Genomic DNA, 27500 nt, shown 5'->3' on the forward strand with positions numbered 1-27500 from the left:
TTACGCATTGATCGCTAATCCGATTATTCCTAAAAATCTAAAAATATTCGTGCATCATCAGTTTTCGGTCGAATTTATGTCCAAGAAAGCAGATAAATTGCAGAAAATTTTAGTTTTGCATCCAAAAATTCGTAATCAACGCTAAAATGACCAAATTTTGCCTGGAAAACATATTTTACTGTTATTTTTCTTAAATTTTTTCGTTCAACTTTCGCTTTCATAAAATGTTTCAGTTGTCTGTAAATAAGTTATACGCTTTTGGAAATATGTTTTTTAAATTACCTTTTGCTTTGTTTTTGCAAGCCGGTAATCGGCCCGTGGGCATTACGGGAGAATAATGCCCTACAATTCAGTCACAATTAGCCAATCAGAGCGCGCGTTATATCGGCTACAAACACAAGCCATATAATAAATGGTCTTAATGACCCCCCAACTTGAAAAAATTTGCCTTTAACGCTGCACGTACCACAGGCAACCCAGTGTACCCTCACGGAGGGTCTAGTTTGTAGTTTTAACCCGAAATTGCCTCGCATTCACGTTAGATTACATTGTAATGCAAATTTAAAAAACTAACCGTGAAAAGGGCTATTAAACGATCAATTTGACATATAATTCGTGGCTGTATCTTGTAAAATAAAAAATCTGCTAGTGAAGCAATTTTCATGTGTCATGCAAGAGAGTTTGATTCCCCACGGCATGTTTCACACTCAAAACCTTTTGCCGATTTTGTACATGGCGTTGATTTCATCCAACTTAATAATTGTATTTTCCAGTTAAAATTACGGCCGTTTAAAATTCACAGCAGCACTTTTAATATTATCGCAAAACACGTTGACATTTACATTGTTGTTCAAGTGTGCAAGGGTTTTACTTACATTTCTATAGGCATTGCGTTATTGTTAACTTAAATAAGTTGAGTTGCAGTACTTTAAAGCGAAAAAAATACAACTACTATTGGGCTCCAAAAACTGATACAAATCTGCAAACTATGTAAAAAGTATTGACTGTCTCGTTGGCACTTAACAATAGCTACTACTAGTTTTACAGTTAGCTTTTCGGGTACGGCAAGTTACTGGGACTTTCAGGACAGAATCTGCTTGCAAAAGAATGAAAACGCGTTGTCTTTTAGTGGAAGTGAACTTAGCTTTCAAGTCCTACTTTGACATTCAACTAAGTAACGATTCAATCGAAACTTAACAAAGTTGAAAACCCGAAAAGAAAGGAAGTAACCACTTGGCCGGATTAAAACTATCTCTTTCCTAGAGCCCACGTATCTTTTGGTCAGCGCCAAGACACGGAGCTCTGGAATAATCAATTTTTCGGAACTCCAACATTTTCACCGAAAAGTCAATCTCGTACCCAGAGTCCTCAGGCTTTTTGGCCAGCGGGTGAGCGCCCGGAGAGACTCTGGGATAATGGACTTGAACTATATTCTTGATTGGCAATGGCAGTCCAACAGGAAGTCGGTAAGTAATTCGGAAGCCCCAGAATTTGGAGGGAGATTCAAAATCTAAAACTAGTTTCAGAGCTGTTTGTTTTTTCTACCTCAGAAATATACAAATCACAAATATAATAAAACGACGAGGTTTGAATTATGTCTTATACCGCACGGGAATTTTCCCACGATGCTAAAAAGTGATTACTGTTGCTTGTTCAAAAGCACCGTGGGAAAACATTACATCAGTCTCTTTGAGGATAAATCCGTGGAATGAGGTTTTGTCGAAGCCATTCAGAATTACGGAAACATCCAATTGTAGTAGAAGAGGACATTGGTGTCGTTTCCCCAAAAATTTGTCGATCGTGTTGCTTGCACGATGGCATTCTGAACGATGGAATGTACGTGCACGCTGAAACACTTAAAATACACTCACCGAAAGCGTCAGAGGTTTCATCTTCACTTGCTCTTACAGCAAGCCAATGATCATTTCTGCAGTTTCTTTGATGGTGTGTAAGGCTAAAATTTTTGTTTCTCGAACACTTTCAACCCGCCATTTCTCCGTTTAAACTCAAGCATGCGCAAGAAGACCGTAACCCACATTTCCTGGGAAAATGGAGTCGATTATCCCAGAGTCTCTCCGGGCGCTGACCAAGAAGCCCGAGGACTCTGGGTACGAGATTGCCGAAAAGTGAAATGGGGTGATCATTATAACACAAGGGTTTACAACAACAGCGACAAATCTTCGTGTTTGAAGTTTAGTTTGAGATTTTTGCTCCATATTCGTAAATTGCAAGCTATTTTATGCTAGGTAGTTTACGCATGAGCAGTTTGCTAAATCAGTTAGCCAATCAACACACTTCTGAAATTGATTATTCCAGAGCTCCGTGTCTTGGCGCTGACCAAAAGACACGTGGGCTCTGGGGATAAGATTGCTATTTACAAAACCCGGAACCTCCAGAACACAAATCCAGGACCTGCGCAGCAATGATGGGACCGTCCGCTGAACACTTTGCGCACTTCTTCAAATTTCATTATAATGTCTTTGTCGAGAGTCCAATCGGAGTGCGGGCTGTTTTAAGGAACAAAACAACAGAAGGTTTTGTAAAGCAACATAAATAAACAAAGTTAGGGAAGAGAAAGAGACTCTGCAAGGCTTCCGCAATATGTCAGAACAATGGCTTATTGTGCACAGCAAGAACTTCCCCTTTTCAACAAGAAATGATTTAATAGTGTTTTATCTCATAGAGTCTTGCAATAAGAAAATCAATATTCTGGAATTCTTTGTTTTTGTTTTTGTTTTTGACAAATTCGCATGAGAGTTATCTGTATTTTTCAAAGCTATTTTCAGGCGACATCCAAAATAAGTCAATCCGCTTCAGTATGGTTTGCTTCTTTAGCTCACTAATCATTTGGATACCTTGTAGGGGGCGAATGCTTGCCAAATAATATTTTATATCACTGTTGTTTTTAATGATTCCACTGTTTTTTCTTTGAACCCAGAGGCTTTGCCAAGGTTCATGAAGCTCCACACGGCCTTGGATTTTTGTTTTCGTTTCTCATTAGCTTCAGTGATGTGAAAAAGCAAAGAAGAATTTAACGGAAATATCTTAATTGCATGGGTTTATTGTCTCATAGAAACAATAGGGAAATTTTAGGAAAACGTGGAATTGCTGTATAAACAGTCACCTACTACTGTTTCTTAGGTCTCCCAAATTTCTGAGCGCGTTCTTCATTATATCTACAGCAATTTCGTGTTGAAAATGTGGCACATTTACCATGCCAGCAATTTCAATTTTGTAGCGAAACAAAAACACAGCTTTCTTTATGTTTTTAGCAATGAATCATTTGCAAAAGAAAATCATGGGTGTGGTTTGTTGTGTCAATACATCCAGGGCGTTTGTTTTTTATTTCAAGGCTTTCAATTTCCTTTCTAATTTTCCGCATTCACAATATCACGTTATGAATGATGCCATCAATGTTCTAGAAATGACTTAACCGCTGTCTCTGTGTCATGATAAACATAAAATTGTGATTCTGCAAGGCAGTCTCATCACAGCATCTGAAAAACAACACCAGACACCTTTTTATCTGTATGCTCTTCCATCTTTATCTTGGTCTCCGTGATTTGCAACTTGTAGGTATGAACAATAGTATGCTAAATGAGAAATTTAGTTAATTAGTGAAGGACTAACACAACCGCTTGTCCATGAAGATAGGGAAAGATAGGTTTTCTCCGAATGATGGGGCTTGAAATAGACCAATGTTTGTTTGCCATTATTTGTCGTTTTTGCGAAGTTCATCAACATTAGTCTTTTGGCCAAAGGAAGACTGTTAAACATTGATTTAGTAAAATTATTTTAGAAAGAAATATAAACCCCTGAGAAGTTCAAGTGCCAAAATACTTTTTTATAGTTTTTCAGCTAAGCGGAATGATATTTAAAGTGTCAGCGAATAGTACTTAAATAATTTTAATGCCATGTCACATCATGTTTCCTAAATTAACTTCCACAGAGGACAGAGAACTTTTATTCATTGGTTGAAAGCTCAGGTAAAATCATGTAGTATTGGAAAACTCAACAAGTATGGTTTCCGACGTAAACAAAAACTTCAACTCCACTGTAGGCGAACTAAAAAAAGTGTTGCAGACTTGATTTTAGAAAGACAAACCTGCGTTATTTCTATTAATAGAGAGATGACGTGAAATGGCGAACGGGAGACAACGGGCTGTTCCTTGTCCGGGCGTAAAAGCATGAAAATTCGTAGTGTATTCAAACTTGGCTCTCTCTTGTTTTAGAATTTGCTTGATATCTGCAGCAAACATTCCAGAAATTGAGCCCACACCCAAGACGTTTCTTTGAGTTTTGGCAAAATCAAATTTCAGCCTGTCATCAAGTTGCCTTTTGACGTAAACCCTAAGCTAAATCTCTCTAACCTCGCTAACCTCGACTATATAAATAAATACCGACTAAACTTCAATCCACACAGTGTTGTTGCAATTAGCAGCCTCAACAGCAAGCGTACTGCAAGTTGAGCTGTCAGGACCGTACGTAAGTCTAAAATCTCCAAACTTTTCAGTGTAGATTTCCTTTTTTGCAAAGAATACATTTGCAAGTTCATTATTTCATAATGCTGAAATGGGAAAGACGCAAAAGCAAAACTGCATGACAAAATCCTCACAAAGCATGCATGGTTGAGAAACTGGGCTTGAACCAAAGAGCGTAGCATCCAAGCCAGCCCTACCTCTTTGGCATAAACTGAAGCGCAGAGAGATAAACCAGCCATCCAAAAAAGCAATTTTACAGGTTTTTATATCAATGAACTGTTTTAGGTGGAAAAGGACAACTAGAGAATCCGTTTGTTTATAAATGTTTTGTATAAATGAGGAAAAAACAGTTTGACTTCTATATATATTTTTTTGCGTCTCACAAATCTTAAGACCTAGTAATTGTCTTGCTTTTCCGGCAGCTGATATCGAGTTTGGAAATTTCGAGAAACGCCTATTGCCAGCCATTACCAACAACAACAACAAGCTTTATTACCAAAATAAAAGTTAAAGATTACAATAATTTATAATATATTAATACAAACCAAGGTAATGTTTACTCAGAATAACTAAAAAGCTAATCGAGCTGAGTAAAAACCCTGACTCTTATGCACGTTCCCCTTGTCAAGGGATCACACCGCTTAAACAGGCTGAGCTCTTAAATTAACTAATTAATCGAAACGACACCGGCGCACGCACCGATTTCATCAAGTAATACTGAAAGCGGCTTTCAACTGTGTAGTCTCGATGGGTGTGTGGTACATAAACAGGGTTAGAGGTGAATTGATAACTGCTGCGGTCTGTGTGCATTTCAAATTTCTAGTTATTTTCAAATTTGTTTTTCGCAGTCTCTGTGACGAAGTAACTCAAGAAATCTGTCACGTCCTTCAAACTCTTTTTTGTAAGTTCCTTAATTAAACAAAACGAGACAAATGAAAAACAACTTAGGCAAGTGCTTCCGTCGACAAATGAAACCCAAAGAATGTTATTAATGAGAATCAATGGCCACTTAACCGTCTTTGTCTTCGAATACAAGCACGGTTTTCGATAAAAATACCTCATGAAAACCTCTTTACTTTAGCGAGAACTTTGCTTTTTTCTTATAGGTATGCAGTCAGTTGACGCTGTTTTTAAAAGAAAGACAATAGGGCCGTTTATACGAGAGAAAATAAGCCGCGGCTTACGTAAGCCACGAACACCCCGTATAAATGGTACAAAATCTACGTTCACGGCTTACTCAAGCCGCGGTTTATCCTGGCCGGGAAGTTTATACTCGTATAAATAGTTCCTTTCGCGGCTTACGTAACCCGCGGCCAGAGTTAGCCGCGGCTTATTTTCTCTCGTATAAACGGCCCTAATGTCGCTGATGCTACAGGTTGGGGACATTTATGAAGGAAAACATAGACAAACATGGTGGTAAAAAGATAAACATGCAGCTGTTCGGGCGACCGTCTAATTGACTAATTTTGCAAACCTATTCACGTAATAAATACGATATTAGAAAAATGGGGTTGAACCGAAACCCGGTCTCCATAAAAGAGTAATCAAATATGATGCCGACGTGAGTGAAACACTGTGCGTCTGTCGCTGATTAGTCCATTAATCTGTGCACGAAACAATCGACCACAAATTTGGCATTGATGAATGGCGGTTTCTGGGGGTGGAAGATTCGCTTTTGACTTCCGCAGCGACTTTTTCCTGATCAGTGCTTCTGTAGTTTGTGTTGCTCAACGGCAGCTGCACCTCTTTTGGTCATACTCGCCACTGCCTACTGAGATTTATGTTGTCACTCCTTGAGAGATGCCTTGAAGAGTTTTTTTTTTTTTGGTGCTCCAACACACCTCTGTCCTTTTTATTTGATTAGTTAATTGTTATAAGAGGAGTACTGAAATTGGTCCACTATTCGGTAGAAAGGGAACAATGTCGTGTTGTTTAGATAACTGAATTGGGATATCGGCACCTGGTCATTGTCTGAGCAGTACAATTCTAATAAAAGTCTAATAAAGAGCTGTTCATTATACTTATCCTCCAAATATTTATTGTCTTTAATCCGCTACAAGTAAGCTTTATTCACCATTAAATCGTTTAGTAAGATATTTAGTAGTCAGATCAGCCCGTTACTCATTGGTCCATATATGATTTCTTACTCAGACTTAATATTTTTATTGCCTGTTCTTCAACTGGCTTGAGTAAGAAAAAAAAACCTTGTTGCCATTGTAGTATTAAAAATTGTATGGTTTAATCGTCTTTAAGTAGGTCCGAGAATGGGATATTTCTTGCATATTTTATTAATAACTTTATTTCGTAGCGGTTTAAATATTGTTTCATCTCTGCTTTCGGCGCTTTCGGCTTAAAGATATATGGTGACGCGACGAACAAACGTGCAATTCAATTATTGAAATATATATTGGGCGCTTTTAGAGCACTTGGGGTATTTTTAGTTCTGTTAGGGTTTGCACACATTGCTTAATGCCTAAAAATCGTTTTAGCTCGTTGAAGAGCAAGCACTGACAACTAGGATTTGCTTTGCAGCGTTCACAGCTAAAGGAGTATACGAGGGTTTTGAAATAGTGTGGGACCACAAGGCGTATCCAGTGGCTTGCTACCGATCAAATACATCTTGGTAAGTAAGTAACCGAAGTTAACAAGTTGATTTATCATGATCACGATAGCGTTAATTTGAAGTTTATCTGATAGCTTTAATAGCATGTCTCTTCTATTAGATACCAAATGTCTTCCTTTTTGTCGAAATACGGGTCCATGAATGTATTGCCCCGAAATGGGAAATAGTGCCTGAAAAAAGAAGCGCGGCCCAAATGGTAAGGCGCGTTTTTGTTAATATCCTAATGATTTGCATGCTCTATCATCGAAATCACATGAGCGTTTTGCCCAAAATGAGTTATCTGTCCTGATCAAAGGACCGTCCTTGTATATAAGAGGAGTTCTCTATAGTTTCCAGTCGTTCATTTTAACACAACAAAACAAACAATTTGAAAACGAAGAAAGTGACAAGCCAGTTTCTCTCTCAAGTTTTAGGATATAAAGACTGACCGATGCACGGCCGGAATGCCAATTTTTTTAAGCTCTTTACGGCGACTCAGTGGCCAATTTTCCGGCATTTCATAGTTTGGGGTTAAATCACCGTCATGCTTCAGTTTTCACTTGACAGATCATCATGAGAAGGTAATTCTGTTGTTTGAAAGCCTACTCACTACTCGTTTTTCAAAGATCATTGTCCCCTTGCAAGTTTCAGTCAGATGTGGTATCGCACAAAGATGTTCCGTGCAAAGAAAATAGTTGATTTTGAAATCAATACTTGGAGTGAAAATGTATTTTAAATAAGCAGACCTTCCCCACACTATTCTTAATCTTGTTATTACAGCAGACCTGATTACATACATTCTCATTACAAGACAACCGCATGACCTTACAGGTCTTTTAATCCTCACTGTTTTAGACCCGCAAAAAGGCCAAAAGCCATGACATTTCCTGAAAATTCAATTTCTCCGTCAAATCCAGTTACCTTTCAAAAATAGTGATATATGAACAGGCTGCATGCGATCGGTCATCAATTTGGCGTCAATTCTTACCTTTAATTGTGTTCCATTCTGTCCTTAATTCCATTGTGTCATCCTTATTGTGGTAAGAACGTCTCAAGGTTGCGCAAGCCAAGAAAATGTTCTTTTGTTTTTGGTTTAGAATATAAGTTGATTTCGTGGCTTTGCATAGCTTTCGCTCTTTCGTCTGATTTCGGCTTCTTATTGAGCCAGTGTGAAGAGCTGGTGCTCGGCGAATCGAACGTTCTAGTCCAATTTTCTCAAAGATTCGATCAGTACTTATATGGCTGATCTTCTAAGATAAGCCTTATAAGTCCTCAAGTTAGCGAACCTGCTTACACCATTCAATCCATACTAACTGATAAAACAACAATTCTAATTCTTCTACCTCCGGCCACAAATTCTACGTCTCTGTCTCTTTGGTTGATCTCGTAAGAAAGTACATTTAAAAGGACATATGACCGTGCAGAAATGGACTGGACAATCTGCGAGCCAGCGAGTCATGCGAACCATGCGAAATTCGCATTTAAGTCTAAGCACCCATTTCAAATAGCGCTGATAAACCTGTTATTAAGTCTAAGCACCCATTTTAAAACGGTTAGCTTTCAATAACTGTGTCTCTCGCATGCTGACTCGCATGGCTCGCGATGTTGGCTCGCATGACTCGTTCTGAAATAAGGGTTGCTTTCCATTAAGCCAAAATTTCCGGAAATTTCGGGCTGAAGTTAAATGGAAAGGTCCGTTTCGGTTCGGTCCGACCGAAATATTTGGGACCAACTCTGGAGGTGGTCCTCTTTGACCGGTCGGTCAAATCCGACCGAAACGTGCCGTTCCATTTACACAAATTCTCGTTTCCAGTCGCGTTTCACTATGCTGTAACCGAAATTTCGGTGGAAACGTAAATGGAACGCTTCGGTCCGCTAGAAAATTGACTTTTGATGAAAAATGTCGTTCCATTTTTCCTTGGTTGGTTCGGAATCCACTGGTCTCGGACAGAGTTCTCCAACCGTCCTCGCCTCCAGCTCTTTCTCAAGAAGTTATATTTCGACCTGGAATTTAGGGCTTTCAGCTTGTGAAAACATCCTTCACCTCGCTGTCACCCTTCATAAAACACTATGACTAAGTTCTTCACCTACTTCTTCGAAGTAATTGTCCATGGTATAGAGAGCGAATTTTAAACTCTAATGGTATAGTAGAGAGTAGTGTAATATTGCATGCGTTGTGTGACTCGTGTAACGGCCCCAGCATGCTTTGGAGCGGTTATTAGTGGAACAAAAGACACGTGCTGGACTCGGTTGTTGTATTTCTTGTTCACATTAAAGACATCACAATCCATCAAAAGTAGAACGAAGCAAAAACATTTTGTATCAAAATGCTGCTATCTCTTACCCAGACGGGAAGTGTCTTGCGGGTACGACGGTTGCAATTCTTGGCACGATTTCCCTACTCAAAATTAGGTAATTAGTAAAATCCCTTCTGAAAAAAAGAGATCTGCTAATTATAAACTAGCTAAGGAAATAAAGAAATGTATTTATCGGAAATAAGAGATCTTATCATAGTTTTGGAAGCCATCTTGATGGGTAGGCAAACGTGTCCGAAATAACAGTGTTTCTGTAGGAATCTGCGTTAAAATAACTTGAGGAAACCTTGAATGTAGAAACATTTGTGAATGGTAATCTTTAGTTGCTAACCTAAGGATTTTACTGACAAAATTTGAGGATCCTACCTGCACTAGAATTTGCCCAGCGGAATTTTAAATTTTCGCTAAGTCAGACATGCGTCTGTGGGAACAAATTACAGACAGGAACCCATGACCCGGAGCCTACAACTCTAATGTGTTCGTGTAACGGCGTTTTCACAGACCGATTTATTGTTAGATTGAATTTCCAGCGAATGAGACTTCCACAGGAGCCCGATGACCAATTACAAGAAATTAAGCTGACGTCATAGGGTCACCGAACCGGAACTGCCTTTGTTTTTTTACCTAATTCGCGGGAAGGGCCAGTCTAAAAATAAACCTACTTGTGAAAACGCCGTTTCACAGACGCTGTATGGAAGTTGCACGCTCCAGATGGGCTCCTGTTACAGACAAATGTATAAGGGAAATTAAAAAGGTCGCTGGGCAAATTCTAGTTCAGGTAGGATTCGCAACTGAAGTTTGCCACTCACAAATTTTTCTACATTCAAAGTCCTTTCAGGTTATTTTAACGCAGATTCCCATAGAAACAAATAGCGAACTTAAGCACGCGCGTTTTTAAGACGCGGACAGCAACCGGAAGAGGACATTTCGCGTGCCAGGACAGTGTTGTCCCCCAGATTTTTATACTAATCATCTCCAATGGAGAAAATATTCTTAGCAATATAAAAGTGGTTGTGTGGCGACAAGTTAACAATGAAAACGGCTGACTTCCGGTTGCCGTCCGCGTCTCAAAAATGGGCGTGCTTAAGCTCCCTACTAGTGCTGTTATTTCGGACGCGTTTGCCTAGCCGTCAAGATGGCTTCCAAAATCGTGAAAAGGCCGTGATAAGCTCACATGCACGCGAAAATAAACCCGAGCGCTCCGATTTAGAAACGATGATGTTCCGAATGCAGTCACATTCTGACAGTTGCTCAACCACTGGGCTACGCGAAGAAGGTAAATTACTAAGTCCAACCGAGAAACGCCCTGCAACTACTAGGATAGGAAAATGCAGGAGATAGTAAATCAGTTTTAACATTTTTTGTGAACAGGAGATTGGAGAAAAAACGACCATTATTAGCCATAAAAACCAAACCGGCTTCGGCTGTTGATTTTTTTTTTCAAAACAATTTTCATCCTTGAGTTCATATCATGTGGGCAATTCGAGCCAAAGGAATGCAGTTAGTTGCCCTTTTTATATGCATGGCTGGAGGAAGATGAGTACAGAGAAAACTTGTATCCAAGCGCCGTTTTCCGGCTGTCAATTCCTTCGCTACAAACTAAGCGTTAAGCTGTCAATGTTATTGGGCCTTTATAATAGAAGGCCTTCTTCTGGCCGGCCTTAAGCCTATAATTCAATATATCCGATATATTGAATTATCGGCTTCAGTTCCGTATTCTGGCACTAAGCACTGTAAAGAAGCTCCTATTTTGAGTAGGACGGAGAGGGAGAGTGCTTACGCGTCTCCCTCCCAGTACTGACCAGCTTTGACTCGTCTCCGAAGATTCTTATCAATGAAGAACGAAAAGGGCTGCCTTTTTCCTCCCTTAAATGTCTCTACTAAAAAAGTTACCAAGCTCATTACTTTCAGACTCTGGTTTTCGATTGCCCTTTTTGTCACGAATATTAAGTTTTTGAGACGACCCGCTATTAGATATCTTAAAACTGGTTCCCACTGTGCGATAATTTGTCTTGTGGTCAGTGTTCATTTTGCTGTATTTTTCACCTTTCAAGTCTGGTTAATTTTAGTAAAATTGTGTTCCAACCCAGCAGACCGGCTGAGTGGAAGTGTCTTTGACCCCCGATGCTAACGAGGCATTATCGATGCACTTGAGTACCGCTAGGCACCGAAATGAGTTCAAAGTCGTGACATAGATACCTCGTTTGTAAGTCGTTTGATGTACATCGATATAAAAAACCATCGCGATGTATTTCTCGTGATCAAAAATTTCTTTTCATTACGGCTTCATTGTTCTCAGTTAGCGCTACACTGACCTCAGTGACATTACTGCAAGCTACTTAGCCAGTCGTCACAAGCAATGCCTTGCGCTTATCCTTTTACATGTTAGCTTTTGTGGGCTTTTAATGCAGACGGCATCTTTGAAATAATTGCCCCGTAAATTTTGAGGGTTAATTTTATTGAAAAGGATTAAAGAAAGGATGCCACTAGAGGAAAACGCGGTACATCAGCATTGGTTGCTTCGCGTGAGAAAACAAAGGTTTTTAGCAATCCCGCAACCAGCGCGGCCATATATATATAATGATCCGGAATCTACGATCAAGTTGTACGAAAGCAGAGCCGATTCTTCTTTAGTAAAATGATGGATTCATGAACACACCGACAATTTGATCATACCAGGGTGGACAAGACGCGGGGAAAAAGGCAACCAGTGCCAAGTTTCAGCAATCTCAAAATTCACACTGGGAATCACTGCATCTTCGTTACCCTGACTCCACTTGTTCACTACATGCTTTAATAAATGTTTTTGGCAAAATTCCGCATACCAATTCCGGTATGAAGGTTAGAACGTTCGAGTTGGAAGCATACTTTTACGATGGCATTAAGTTCGCCCAAGTCTAATTCGGTATTTACAAATTCAATTTGTTATAAATGTCTTTCAAACCTACTTAATCCTTCAACCAAGTTTATTAGCGTATTGGACGTAGCCACACATAGTTGCACGGTTACAATGCGTGTGGTAGTGTTTGCTACTGAAATTTTACCCGAAGGACGAATTCCACCGGCTCGTGTCAGATAGAGAGCTTTACATTCTAGGAGGGGAGAGGAACGGTTTAGGGAGGATGGGTGAAACGGCCAAAAAAATAGTGGGAGGAGGGAGAAAGTACGTTAAAATATTGGGTGAAGAGAGAAACAGCGTGAAATGGGAGAAGGCGGGGAGTATGGCTTAGGAGTAGACCTGGTGTGTGCTTGTAATTATTTACGGTTAATTGTTACCTACTTTTCAGTAGTGTGGGGATTGTGCTCTGATGGACTTTGTGCCCTGCCCATCTGGGCCCGGTTGTTCAAAAGCCGATTAGCGCTAATCCCAGATTAAAAATTAACCAAGGAGTTCATTTTTCTATTCCCAAATGCTTTTCGACGCTGATAATCGGCAAAACTTTAAAGTTTACGCTAATCCTGGATTAAGGAAATTCCTATGAAAATGACGTACTATCCAGATTATTTTCAAACTTGGTACAATTGATATTCATATACAGGACATTTAAAACATGCAATAAAAAGATGGGGTCACCGTGCTGCTTTTCCCGCTGTATACTCTTTATTTTAAGCGTTTTTTACCAAATTTCGCGAGACGCGTTCGAAACTAGATCAACCGGTAAAATTGTTGTTATGTAGCAAAAGCTACGGAATATTACTGAAAACTTGAACCTGCTTGTTTGTCCGGGCTATAATCTTTAAGTAAAGTGATTTCAAATAGCTCAATCTTGCAAAGAAATGTAAGCAAATTGAACCGCTACAGTCATGACCTTGCACTCAGTGTCAGGCTCCAAATGCAGTTTCACGTCCTTTAATATAGGTAAATACTACAACCTCTACCATCCAACATTTTTTCTCCTTAAAATATGTTTTCCGTGCTGGGTGTACCTAAAAACAAGTAAATAGAACCATTTAAAATGGGTGGTCACCGTGCTCGTTTCTTCGCAACAAGATGATAAGTGGATGGCAAAGGGGCAATTTCGGCTTCAAAATCATCATTTTCCGCAAAAAGGACTGGGACGAGTTCCAAAACAACACCTTCTTAACCGAGAAGAGTTATCATGATTGCACCTACTAACTCTTGAACAGCAAAAGCGGCCTTTGTTGCCTCTCTTCAGATGGCCGGCGCGAAACGCCACCATCTTCGAAGTCGCAATGTTATGCGCACTATGCGCAGTATGAGATGCGCGGTGCAAAACAAGGGAATCACCTTAAGTTAATCGGCTTTCGAACAACTGGGACCTAGACTTTGTACCTTAGTTTACGTTCCTCTCTGGTAGCGGATTGTTGTTAACGGGGCCTGTACCTTTTTCAATTTTACTTGGGCCCTTTGGCCCTCGTAGATAAACTTTTAAACTCTTCTGCCAAAAAAAAAAAAAAACAAGGTCTAGGGTTTGGGGATACTGACTATAAAGTTTCATTCCGTTTTAAGGGTACGTTAGGGTCATATATCAAATGTGCGCAAAGAGATTACATGCAATAGTCAACTTAACGTTATGATGCGCTTTCAAATCTTAAGAAATATATTTATTTTTGACCTTGGAATCGCGCTTTCGGCATTCCGACATACCATCGATAACGTCGCCGTGTTGTGGCCTTTGCAGCAATTAAGCTGTCTCTCAAACATTGATCTTCTGGCACTGTGTTACGTAAACCCCCAAGATATTTTGGTCAAGGTCTGCAGGTTTGGAAAGGCTACAAAGGTAGGGTACACTCTTCAAAGGTAAGCTCTGCTGGTATTAAATGTTAAATTTAATAGTATGTATAGGTATTCAAAGTCTTCAAAGTCACAATAGGGCGGTTTGGCCAGTAGACGGGAGCAAAAAAGAAGTCTGGGCTATAATAACAAAACAAGGGCATGCGCAGGAGCGCCAGCCGCGGACAACGCTCGAGTATATTTTATACGAACACTCTCACGTCCAAGGTAAACCGCAGCCAAGATAAGCACAGCCCAAAACCCCTAGGCCAGGTAAGGCCGCGGTTTGAGCTAGCTGCGGATGGAGTAAGCCACGAACTTCGATTTTGTACCATTTAAACGGGGTGTTCGCGTCTTATGTAAGCCGCGGCTTATTTTCTCTCGTATAAACGGCGCTAATATCTGGTGGAAATTAGACTGCAAGGGTAGTATTGTTGGTTTTCACTCACGTGATCAACAGGCATGTTTTTCAACGAAAACAAAAGGAAGCGTTTGCATAATAATAGAGTTCAATTCCCGGAGGATTTGGTCGAGGCAACCAACATGGCTGCCTTTTCTTTGTTTAGGGGCACCAACATGGCGGTCGTGACGTCATGTGAAAACCGAGAATTACGTCACATAATCCCGTCAAAGGACTGATCTGGGAGAAAGTTGAAAAATCAGGGAGGAAGGAGAAACGGCCAAAAATATTAGGGAGGAGGGAGAAAAATGAGTTTAAAATGAGGAGATGAGATATTTGCTTACCCGTTCCTCTTCCCTCTTCTAGAACAACATTGAGCGCGCGCAAACCAAAACGTGATACCGTTGTCATTTTAGTACGCGGTTCTGTAAAAATGTTGTTGTGTCAAAACAATTCAACAACACGGTAGCCCTTTTGGCATTGTTTGAGCAGCAAGAAGACTCAGCTACCAGCCGAATAAGAATAACTGAGCAACCTATGCTGCCAACAAAGAGTAATCGACCGGGTTAGAAATTTTCTAACTATTTTCGCTAAAAACGGGCAGTCAAATCTCGTACTCGTTCTCGTCCTCGTCCGAGAATCTAAAGCTCTCAAGTGTCGCAGTCACTACGGTTAAGCTGCTTAACCATTGCATTTCTAGGCGACTTGATTAAACTTAATACATTTTCATGAAAATTTGCTATTTCTTAAGCTAATACGATTTTAACTGGCCAGTTGGGATAATGTGAATCGACAGATAACCGACCGTAAATTCCCACGGGAAAGAACAACTAGACTATGTTAAATTTAATTAAGCAGCCTTTTCTCGAGTCGGTGAACAGCCATTGAGGGCAGGATTGGAGTCAGCCATCATATTACAGAAGCCTTCACGCATTAATTTGAGTTTCGAAACACGTTTATTGTTCCTTGGCGTTGATTCACGCCTTGCTATGAGTACATTTTGCTCTTCTTTATAGGAACCTCTTCACAAGCAGGAATCGCAAAAAGTATCATTTAAAAGCTTCTACAAGTTTCTTTTCAGAATTTTTAGTTTCTAAAACTCAGGAAAATGTTTAGCTTTTTTGTGGTTAATTGAAAGGGAACGTTGACCAATTTTCCTGTGGCTCTCGTGCTTTCTGCTTCCTGGAGACAGCACTGCAAATGGGGCAACTTCCTTCCCATGAGAAGGGGGAGATTGGGAACTTTTAACGCTACGTCACAAATTCAAATTCGTCTTGTCCTTCTCGCAACCACACAAATTTCCAGTTCACTCACCTATTTCTGTCAAGGCATTGACTTTTTTTGAGATTCTCAGTGTTTATACAATTATATAATTGCATGAAAAAATTGTTCTTCCGTTCGACGAAGGAGAACGCATGCTAATCGTATCACTCCCACGGGATGTCCCGCGAGTATCGATCGTGATGCCACCCGATTTCAGTGTTTGGGACGCCGTCTTGTTCTGTCACAAATAACCTCATGTATTCCACAATTGTCGTTAATGAAAGTATTAGCAACAAGATAACAGTCAAAATTCTTATAGTAGTGTGATACCTTCACTACTAAACAAATTCTAGAAAGGGTTCAGAACGATTCTACTTTCAAATCCCTCGTCCATGACAAAACAGGAATTGAATGCACCTCACTAATCCTTGCTAGTTATTGAAATATCATCATACATCTTTTTTGGCTGCATCTTTCTTAAATTTATAAGAGCGGTGCGATCAGACTCCTGAATGTTAGATAACAGTAACTAGATTAGATTAGTCTGCAAAACACTGGACCAGAAGACTATTCGTGTTAACGCCGTCGAATTTGTGTCATTCAAGTCTCAAATTAAATCTGTTAAAGGAGGAGCAGCTTACCGTTGGGTATTTCGTCCGTTTATCTTTCCCATTTCAAACGGTTGGAGAATGAACTTCGAAAAGAGCTGAAGATGGACGAAAACCAAGTATTGAGTTTTTTGTGCGCCTTTACCGCTTCCAGAGAACCTTTGCCAGTAGGGTTTGTTTCTAGACTGTTGAACCCAAATGGAAGGTCCTTGTCTGAGGAGAGTTAGCTCGCGAAAACAAAAGTCATCTGTTGGAAGAAATATGCTGATTTAGTTGTAAAGGCTTTTAAGGATTCAAATCACATGATTAGTGCAATTGTATCAGGGTTCCTCTATTGTGTAAGTGCTTCGTTAACAGTTTTTATGCGAGTGGAATGTATTAGTCAGGAATTTAGCACTAAGTTTATTCATTTTGCAGATTTTCCTCATAAAAGGTTTTAATTTAGTTACTTTCACTTCCTTTTCGTTTTTCGCTCTTCGAACAGCTTTTTCATTCGGGTTGTATCAGTTTCTCCGCAGTTGTTACGTTAGTCGTCCAGCCACAAACAACTGTCAGCGTCGTTTTTTTTCCGTCGAGTTCGTTTCACTATAGATCGTTTTCACTGACACGCAAGAAAAAAATTAAAATCGAAACCGTTCAATAAAATAAGCAGAAAACTTGGAATGTTGTAGGAGACACATTTATAAATCACCTCACCAATTCTCAGGTCTGTACGGCACATCGTTTCTGAGTTATTTGTCGAAGTGTTTCACGCAACTTTATAGAGTTTTGTATGGAGCCGCGATGTTGGTGCACCACCGTTGTGCACCAACATGGCGGCCAGAAATCCAGACGAACATCTGGAAATTACTTAGCGACGAAAGCACCTACTTTTCACCCATGAGATAAAATACATGTGTATGAACACATCTCATAACGTGCTTGAATCGCTCAGACTGCTGAGATTCATAGGCATAGAAATTTTTTTCACCCAAATAACTTTGTATCATGGTGTCACGCAAGGTGACAATTCGGAAATTTAAAATGCTGTATTTTCGAAACGAAAGACGTCATGGAACTGGAAATTTGAAAAAAGATTTATTTCTAGGTCATGCTCAACCTCCCAAAGATAAAAATTCAAAACACCTTGCGGTTTTATCTTAGAAGTTGATGATGTCACCGTGAAAACCATCTATATAAGTTGATTTTGTATCGCTTTGTGTTCTGTTTTTTGTGTTTGTTCCGCCTCAGTCGCCATCATCATCATCATCATCATCATCATGATAATAATAATAATAATAATAATAATAATAATAATAATAATAATAATAATAATGTCAAGGAAGCAATAACCAAACTAGCCCCAGCCCCCTCTCAAAGAACAGTGTGCAAACGTGATCAAGAGAAAGCGAAAGTGAAGTGCACCAGGTTTTCGTACCGAATAGCGAACTTTTGGTGGAAAAAGGCAGAATACCTTCACAAGGGAATTGTTACTAGCTCTGAAGTTATTGGTCGTGGAGAAAGGGATTATTCAGAGTGGTTCACTGGGGAAAAAACAACCCTGATTCGGAAACCAGGTACGTTCTCCAGCGAGAATCAGAGATCAATTGCGTGCCTTATCACCCAGTATATGTGGTTTACATCGTGTTTGCTACGCCCTATGGATTTTCACTTTGACAAACACGGGTTACTAGAGAATGAGCAGAGAGGTGTCAGGCCAAAATGCAGTGGGACTATGTAACACCTGATGATAGGTAAGATGGTCTGTCAAGATAGTCGGAATCCAAAGAGAAATATTAGCATGGCTTGGATCGATGTGAAAAAAAGCATTCGATTCTGTCAGCCACGAGTGGTTGGTTGAGATGATGAGGCTCGTTAAATTCTCGGCATGGATGTGTGAAACAGTTGCTACTCTATGTAAGACTTGGAATGCAGGAATTGCAGCAATGACCAAACAAGGCCGCAAGACTTCCGACATCGTCCGCTTTAATAAAGGGCTACCCCTAAAGGTGACCTCCTGAGCCTGAGGCTTTTTACACTTTTCAACTCCATAGCGTGGATTTTGAAAGCTTCAGAGGGGTACATGATGTCAAGACCGGTTGTGGGCAAGATTACTCATCTGTTTTAATAATGATGACTTGAAACTCTTCTCAACTTCACACAGCAAGCTAGACAGAGTGATGAAGGCAACCAAAGGGGTCATGGAAGATGTTGAACTAGTATGGAACGAGAAAAAGGGTTCTACAGCTCATGTCAAGCGCGGTTCACTAAGCAGTGACACAGTTATAGGGGGCGCTCAGGTTGTAAAGGCCCTGAAAGAAGGAGAGACTTATAACTTTCTAGAGTGCTTGTAGAACGCGAGGCAGGAAGATGAACTGGTACTGTGTGGAGTATCTAAAATATATCTTCAAAGTTTATCTGTTCTCTGGACCACGCAGTCCGCTGTCGGATTATCACAAAGTGATTGCCTCTCACCAGTGCGCTTTACCAATCCTGGCTTACGCAATGTGGTCGCAACCATGGCCTCTGTCCGAATTAAAGCAACTGGATAGAGAAACAAGGAAGGTAATCAAAGAAAGCGGTGGTAGCCATCCATCGGCTTCTACTGAGCTTCTTTACCTTCCCAGAACATCTAGAGGTAGAGGCCTGAGGTGTGTCGAGTGTGAGTACAAGCTCACTAAAGTGGAGGCCGCTGTCAAACTCTTCTCAAACCGAGATGATATTATGTCCATGGTTCGAGCGTTTGAGAGTGAGGCGCGGTGGCCTCATGGTTAGTGCGCTCCACTCCAGATCGAGTGGTCCGGGTTCGGGTCCTGGCCGGGGACATTGTGTTGTGTTCTTAGGCAAGACACTTTATTCTCACAGTGCCTCTCTCCACCCAGATGCATAGATGGGTACTGGCGAATTTAACGCTGTGGGTAACCCTGCGGTGGACTAGCATCCCATCCAGGGGGGAGTAGAAATACTCCTAGTCGCTTCATGCTACAGAAACCGGAGATAAGCGCCGGCCTGATGGACCTTCTAGGCTCGTAGCAGACTTTACCTACCTACCTTAGAGCGTTTGAAGAGAGAGAAATGTGTTCAAAGGGGAAGAAGATCTCTCAAAAATGGTGCAACGAAATATGCAGTCAAGATGGGGCGTAAGTCTAGATTTCACATACCCTCACCCAGGGGTTTACAACGAGTTAGGAGAGAAGTATCAAGGTAAAGGTATTCGGGAAGGAATGTCGGAAGAAAGAACACAGTAAGAGAGAACAGGCGCGATACGAGACCAGGTGCCCGTTTCTCGAAAGTCCCGAAAATTTTTCGGGCCCGAAAAGTCATTTGTGAACCCAGCAACCGCTTGTTCTGGAAAGCCGGTCTTTTATAATGTTTCAGTTCAAGGTAACAAAAAGAAAAATGACTGTGAAGTTTAACGACTTAAATCCTCTCCGTTCTTCTTGAGATACAGAGGGAATTGTGACACCCGAAAATGGCCCGTTAAGTCTCGGGACTTTTGAGGAACGGGCCCCAGCACTGGCAACTGCTAAGTTCTTCAAAGAACGGTGAGCGGATGAAGATCTGGTAAATTGCTTCAATTGCTCTTCATAAATGGAGGCTTGCTCCCTCGCGTACTATCGCAGGCACCTTCGAGCTATATAACCAACTGCTTCCAACAAAGCTGTACTTTTACCAAAACAAAACAGGAAAACCTACCACAATGGTGTACCACAATTTCAAGATTTATAAACCTACGGTACCACAATGTCAAGTGTAGGTTACGTGGGAAGGGCACATGTAGTATCATGTTGCAGTGCAATGTCGCAGGGTAAATACCTCGCAAGACACAATGGGGTTGTGAAGATTATTTTCTCATAGAGAAAACTCCGCCCTGGTACTCCCAGACAACTCCAAAGCCAGAATATCACACGGAAAGAGCAAGTGCTTTTTGGGACGTTCCCTTGTTTACAGAAAACACCGAGGTCAGAGTAAATCGGATTGATGCGAGGATCGTGGATTTGGAGGCGAGAAGAGTCAACCTTCTGGAGATGACCTGCCCCAGGATTGAAAACCGAGCGCAGAAGAACCAAGAGAAAACCAGCAAGTATATGCACCACTGCGGTGGGAGCTGTCCCAACAATTCCCTGGTTATTAGAGTAACCCAACATAACATCATGATGGATGTCTTGGGCGGCTACTCGAAGGATACAGCCAAGAGCGCGCGGGAGATGCTGGGAATGCAGAAAGCGGAAGACGCCTTATTGCGAATGCAGAAAGCAGTCACTTTAAGGGCCCTACATATAGATAGCCTTGGACATTGCAAGGTTTGCGCGGCACTTGGATTTTAGAAGTTAGGAATTTCGGGTCCTAACGCTTACTTTATCTTTTAAGAGTTTCACAATATGTTGAAATATAGAGTGTTGAAAATGCTGGAGATGACGTACTAAAAATGATACTAAAAATCTTTTCTCATGATAAAATGCACTTCTACAGTCAGTAAGCTTATATACACTTACAGAAAGCGAACTACAAATATTTACCCTGAGTTCGAGTTGTGTTGAAAAGAATAAAAGCTTTATTCAAGCAAATTTCGCTATAAACATGCACTGAAACAATAAAAATACACATTGATAATTTTCACGATTGATTATAGTTTGAACGTGGGCATCTACAAAGAATTACATCAGTTTCTGTCAAGCTCGGCTGAAATTATGCGACATGTAAATCAAGCTACATTTATAAATTTACCAGCATCTTCCTCTTCACGGACACTGCTATCTTGTTGTATTTTTGCTTTTTTCCTTCGGCTGGGTTTGGTTTCAGAGACAACCTCCCCGCCGCTGAAGGCTACAAAAGAATGCAGAGATTCCATTTCACTCGCTGGCATCAGAACTACAACCTAAAACACGGCATTTACGTTGAGTAAACAACTCGAAAACAATCGATATGCTTTCACAAGTGAAACAACAAAAATAAGAAGTTAAAATGCATGTATATGAAGTACGATACCTGTCTAAATTCTTCTGTAGATGCCATTCTCGTTGTTTTCGCTGACCTTTTTACAAAGAAAGCAAACAGACCTTCCCTTGTGCGGTCGCCTCCAGTTCTTCGTACGAATTTCGCGAGAGTACGACACGCCTGGTTGAATAAGCCAATCAAAGCAGAGTATTCCAATTTCTGATTGACGGGCTGAGCCGCTCAGCCACCATTATAGGCTCGCTCCGTGTTTTTAAGAAGCTTAATGATGGTCTCTGTGATTAAAAAAAAAAACGCATTTTGGGGAAAAAAAAAACAAAACAAGGAAGAGAAAACGGCTCAAGTGGTGTGATTTGTGGTTTATAAGTGTGGTAACCCGGCTTCTATTCCTGAATTTATTGAATCCCTGCAGTTCATTATCGCGATCCACTGAGATCAGCTTAATTAAGACGTTACAATAACACGTCTCCAGTTCTTCTAAATGGCTCTTCCATTGGCTGGTCAGCCTAAACAGTCAGCAACATCGACGCATCCGCTGAACGAAAATTAAGCTTAACCAAAAGCTTTTTATTTCTTAAGTATCCACTTGGCCTGGGGTTTGAGTGTTTATTATAAGGTCAACATATTAACTGTTTTACTTGCATTTTTCAGAGCTTACCTCCAAGATATGCACAGTCGGAAAAAAAACTCGAAATTTTGGAATATTTGAGATTATGAGTGTTAGATTTATTATACGTTAGAAACGAGCAAATTGTCGTGACGACCCGTGCAAAACAATGCCCGAGTAATATATTCGTTTTTGTTTTTAGTCCATGTTAAGATTTTTATTCATCCAAACGATGGGCGCTTTCCATTCGGCCAAAAATTTCGTGAAGACTGGAAAAGGAATCGACTGCATGGAACGGAAATACTTCGGAAACAATCGGGTTTACCCCGCGAAGTGGTCCTGAAGTTCCGGAATTTCGACAGAACCCGAAAATTTCCGTCCCATTGGTTCGTTCCTCCTCGGGCGTAAATGCTGTTTGCATGCATTTTTCGGCGATACCCATTGATGTGATGGGTCTCGAGCGGGCAACCGGAAAATGCTGTTCCACTTGCCACATGAAATTATCGAAATTTTCAACTAAAACTTCTGGTCGACTGGAAAGCGCCCGATATTATCACGTTACATACTTGTTCATAGGATCTTATTCCCGAAAAGGATCACAGACTGAGATGAATCGTAGCTGAGCTTGCGATGACCAATCAAAGTTTCGCAGTTGCTTCATTAACTAACAGCACGAACCCTGTCTTGATGGGTTTTGAATCGACGATTCGACAGCAAAAAAAAAAAAAAGGCAGAGAATTCGAAAAACACCTTCATGGTTCTTTAGATGTTACCTGTAAAATTCTTTCTCAGGTTGAATCCGTTTTGACCTATGTTAAATTGATGATCCTCATTTTACTTAGGTTGAATACGCACTCACGGATGCATTGAAGCCTAAATTAGGGAATAATTAGGGCCTGGTTAGGACTGATTAGTTTGGTTATTATACATGGATATCAAATGACTTCTATACCGGCGAAAGTATATAATGAAAAGAACTGTTTTGGTTGAGCGTGTTTGTAGCTAAGTTGAACTGTGGTGGTGAAGACACATGACTAGAGATTTGGAGGATCAAAGTTCGAGTACTGGTAAATGCATAGTACGGTTCTTTGTTTCCTTTTGTAATAATGATGATGAGATGATACGAAACATGAAGAAGATGTGTTGAAATGCGTAAAACAGAGCTTGAGGGAAGGTATAACTGTTCTCCGTCCTTTTTAGGGGTGTTGACCGCTTCTTTAAACTATGTAGAGTGCATATTCAACCTACAATCTTGGACAAAATAGATGGGAAATTTGTACCCCCCCCCCCTCCAAATCAAGGATGGGAAAATGGCGCGTTTTGGCTTTTGCGAAGCTTCATCCTTGATTTGGGGGGATGGGGGTTTGCTGTTCCATTTCATTCTGTCCAAGATTGTAGCTAGAACGAGGATCACCAATTTAACCGTAAGTAGAAACGGATTCAACCTGAGACTGGATTTAGGACCGACAACATAGATTCTTGTCCGACTAGAGATGTCTTCGCGTCTTTTAACCCGACAACGAATCCGTTTTTAATTGAGTTTCCCACCTGGGTCTGTGGGAGGGGTCAATTTCCCCCCCCCCCCACCACCCCCCGTGCCATGATATGGGAAATTTGTCTGAACTGGGCCACCAGAAAACGACAAATTTAAAATATGACAAGCATTGCGCACACTGTGTGGCCGTGCAGCGTATGTCCAGAGCTTCTGATGTCAAGATATAACTTTTTTTTTTATAAATTCCACGTGAAGAATCTTAACTTTATTAAGGAAAGGAAGTATTAGGAGAAATGGAATAGCATAATCCCATTTACATTTGTTTTTTTTTGAATTGTTGCGCAGTCGTTTGATGATTACCGTGATTATTATATTGATGATAATGATGATGATGATGACGATAATTGCACCTTGGATAAATACTACCAAAATGTAGGCTGCCAGTGGCGGGGGATGAGGTCGTGTTGTGTCTTATCGACCCTTTCGAATACTGAACAATCAATACAGAACGAGATAATTCAACTCTTTAAATAGGGATTACTCTTCTTAATCTGGCCTCTTTTTTGCTTTTTTTGAATATCCAAGTAAAATTAATACTTCCAAAGATCATTTAAAACTCCTTTTCTCCCAGCTGGAGTCTAGTCCATGACCTACCCGGAGAAGAAAGATCTGCCACTGAGCAAGAAAATACCTTTGAAATCTACGCTATTAATTAAACTGTTAAGCTTTTTGAAACAATTCCGCAGCAGTCCCGCCGCTGCATGCATTCCCGTGAATGTCGGCCATGCGCAGAAGAAGTACTGAAACATCAAGTCTTGTTTTTGGATTCGCTCTTTACCTAAGGACGAAGACGATTTTGTTTATAAGTTCACCTTTAAGTATCATGAAAACATCTCTGAACTGGTATAAGTTGTTTTATGGACGAGAAAGATCCGACGCGGCGAATTTTGTTTCGAAAACGAACGATCTACTAAATCTCGCCGGTTTCACAGACAACCCGACGCTTGGTACAAGGCATCCCAGCCAAGCCCTTGATTTGCTGTTGACATCTTAAAATCAGATCACCTGTGCCGCGGTTCGTTCAGCAACATATAGCTACAAGAAAAACATGTCTGAAGAATACTTGGTCATTTAGTTGGAATAAGAGAACTCTTAATTAACTCTTTGCTCCAACGAGTCCCCTGTCGAGTTCTGAGCTGAGTTACGCAAAAATGTGCTTAAATCATTGTTCTTCCAATCATCTATTCTGACTTTTTAACGTTTGTTGTCCAGGACCTCCCTTAATACGTTTTAACTAGTATTATTGGGTCAAGTAATAATAATAATAATAATAATAATAATAAGTGGTCACTGGCCAAGCCGTGAAAAGTTATCGATTCAAAGCGTATTTAAATATAATTATCTTTAACAAAGTATTTTTTTACTAAAAGAAGCATTTTACATGATGTTTTGTACGTTTTTATGTGACAAAAAATAAGATGAATTTGTCCCGGCCCGGCTAAAAATATTATTTCTTGAGATGATGTCAGTTGAGCCGTCATAAAGATTGCATGACACCACTGGTGAGATGGGGACGGTTTTCTAGACCGAGTCAGGCTAAAGCAAACGGAAGCCAGATTAAGAAGATTAATCCCGATTTAAAGAAATACTCGTCTGTAGAGATTATAGTCACTCGTTTCATCTGCTGTTGTTGTCGTTGCGCAACCAAAACTGTGCATTCGGAGCTCTCTACAATTCAGTATACTCTTGGTGAGAGAGACTGGTGATTTTCGGAGCGATTTTAATTCCTTAGCATTGTTTTGGTGAAGTTGATTGCGCGAGAAGCGACCGAACAGATTGAAAACTGGTGAGTAATTAGTGCTGCTTTTATGATTCGTTTTTGTGTCTAAGGTCAAAGCGATCGGAGCCAATGCAACAATTTTAAGTGCCCATAGCAATGAACCTGTTGAGTTGGAGTAAACTATCAAAATGGTTTGTGATCCGATCTCAACGCGAAATGACGACGATACGCTCGTTTCACCGTCTCTAACGAAATGCTTAAGACTACATTTGACATCTTGAACTCGGTAGTTAAACCGAGTACAGTCAGTACCAAATTTTATTCCCTGAATTCGTTTCCTCATACCTTTGTTTTGGCCTTAGATGAAAAATATTCAGACTGTTTCCGGGAAGGGTTCTTTCAAAATCCGGATCACGGCTACTCTCCTGGTTTGAGGCACAATGGCAAAAAAACTGAGCCAGATAAAGAACAAAGTCAGAACATCTTGCAAAGATAACAACTTTTTGTTGCGAAGAGAGCGACAGCGGCAAAACACTCATTATTATTTTAAATTCAAATGCGGGTTGCAAGACCACGTTCCGAAGCGGCCAAACCTTAAAGGACAGGAATCTGTTCAAATGTTCGTAAATTCCATTGTCGTTCCTTTTAATAATGCTTGTGTTTCGGTGTTATCAATTAACGCTGCGTGAATTCCGTCTCTCCCACAACTCACATATGTTCATTTATCATCGATTGTGTTTGTTCTATCCCCTACATCGCTCGTTTTTGTGTTTTTTAGAGCAAGGTATATTGCTGATTTCTTGCAGTAAATAATTGTTATCGCAAAGAAAAACATTTGTTGCATTGGAGCTGGTGGTTGGGGGTATTTCAACTCGTTCAATCATTGACTCGAAGCTCTGTGTTCCATCCCCTATGTGGCTCGTCCTTACGTCTTTTGGATAAGGTCTGACAGTAAATACCTTTCATCGCAAGGACAAGCATACGTTACATTGGAGCTGGGGTTGAGGGGCATTTCAACTCGTCACAGTTCAATCATCGGCACTGCGCATATTGAAGAATGGCAAGTAAATTACCGTCTCTGTAGACTTCAGTTTGGTCAGATTTCATAAAGTTCGCCGGATAGCAGGCTCAGGTAGGCTCAGACAGGGTTTTCGCGGAGAATCGGCGTCTTTTATTGCAAGCGAAATTTCTATTTTCTATGACGTCTGCCTGCCTAGTTCGAAGAATGAAGAAAAGACTAAGATAGTATCTTGCCTGTTCTTCTTTCATATCATCGCAGTTATCAACGTTAGCCCTACAGTAAAGTCATATATAGTCTGTTCCTTTCCACATCCTCCACTGGGTTCATTAATCTGAACTCCCAAAATCATTTGTTTGATGGAGCACTGTACCAGTTTACAACCGGGGTTCAATGGAATCAAATCTCGTGTATGCCTGAAAAATTGGGACTGCATAGTAATAGTTGTTGCCTTGCATAGTAGTTTGAAGATAGAATCAGCGGTAAACTGGCAACCTTTGTGGCGTTTATATTGCTTTGGCAAGAATCCCCTTACAACTGGGACTTCTTCACACTAACTGAAACATTCCTGGGAAAGTGGGTGGTGAGAGGAATATCATTTGTGCGTGTGGATGTTCAGTTGAGAAATTTCAGAAAGCAACGACAACATTCAATCTTTTTGAATATCCACTTCTCGTATAGTTCAGTCTGCCAGACGATTTGGTGGAAAAGACGAGGTGCCGGGGTCTGTGGAAAACACAGGGTACCAGGGTCTAATTAGGCCTAAGGTTAGCTATAAAAAATGTTTAGGATTTTGTTTTGTACCTGCCGCCGTCACCCCGTGTTATCCACAGACCCCGGCACCCGTGCACCCCGTACCCCGTCTTTTCCACCAAACCGTCTGTCTCTCTTTGTTTGCAGTTTATTTACTTGTCTCTTTCAGTCCCTTCTGCTTATTTTGTTTTCCACGTAAAATGCAGGGAGTTAACTCGAAAACCCCAAGGTTCATTTGTTCCCCTGACTCGAATTTTATTCACATATCTCTTTCTCCATATTTTGTTATATCTTTTATATCTTCAGTATTTGCAAATATGTATTAACTGTAAAGAGTAAATAGAGTATTGTTGTTGTTGTTGTTGTCTAAACCTCAAGATAAGGTTAACAAATAAAACGAACTCTGTTCGAAAATAAAAACTTCAATTTCAAAATAGCCACGGCACAAAATTAGAAAGAAGAAACTTAGTCAAGCAGTAGGGTTTAATTTAACGAAGAAAAATTATGC

General features: G+C 40.5%; 2 protein-coding genes across 3 annotated transcripts in view; one reads left to right on the forward strand and one right to left on the reverse strand.

Annotated features, from left to right (window-relative positions):
- Window positions 1-2374: 2374 nt before the first annotated feature.
- LOC137968250 (uncharacterized) lies at window positions 2375-21845 on the reverse strand. The gene is made up of 4 exons (XM_068814861.1): window positions 21373-21845; window positions 21112-21262; window positions 16438-16651; window positions 2375-2507 (listed from the first exon to the last, which is right to left on the reverse strand). The coding sequence occupies exons 1-4, from the start codon at window positions 21397-21399 to the stop codon at window positions 2375-2377; spliced, it is 525 nt and encodes a 174-aa protein (XP_068670962.1). The 5' UTR covers window positions 21400-21845.
- Window positions 4418-27500, forward strand: part of LOC138013383 (uncharacterized) — a 103573-nt gene continuing 80490 nt past the window's right edge. For both annotated transcript variants that reach the window (XR_011125213.1, XR_011125214.1), the window contains exons 1-2: window positions 4418-4485; window positions 7014-7104. The gene's annotated coding sequence lies outside the window, so the exon portion shown is untranslated. The remainder of the gene's footprint in view (window positions 4486-7013; window positions 7105-27500) is intronic.

This window comes from Montipora foliosa, chromosome 8 (genome assembly GCF_036669935.1).
Source record: "Montipora foliosa isolate CH-2021 chromosome 8, ASM3666993v2, whole genome shotgun sequence".
Lineage (NCBI taxonomy): Eukaryota > Metazoa > Cnidaria > Anthozoa > Scleractinia > Acroporidae > Montipora > Montipora foliosa.

Bases quoted from the DNA above. Each gene is read 5' to 3' on its own strand.
- LOC137968250 (XM_068814861.1), bottom strand. From the start codon at position 21,399: ATGGCATCTACAGAAGAATTTAGACAG. The intron at 16,652-21,111 runs GTAAATTTATAA...TTCTTCCAACAG, and splicing joins CCGTGAAGAGGAAGATGCTG to ATGACTTTTGTTTTCGCGAG. The intron at 2,508-16,437 runs GTAAGCTGCTCC...TCCTTAAAACAG, and splicing joins AACGGACGAAATACCCAACG to CCCGCACTCCGATTGGACTC.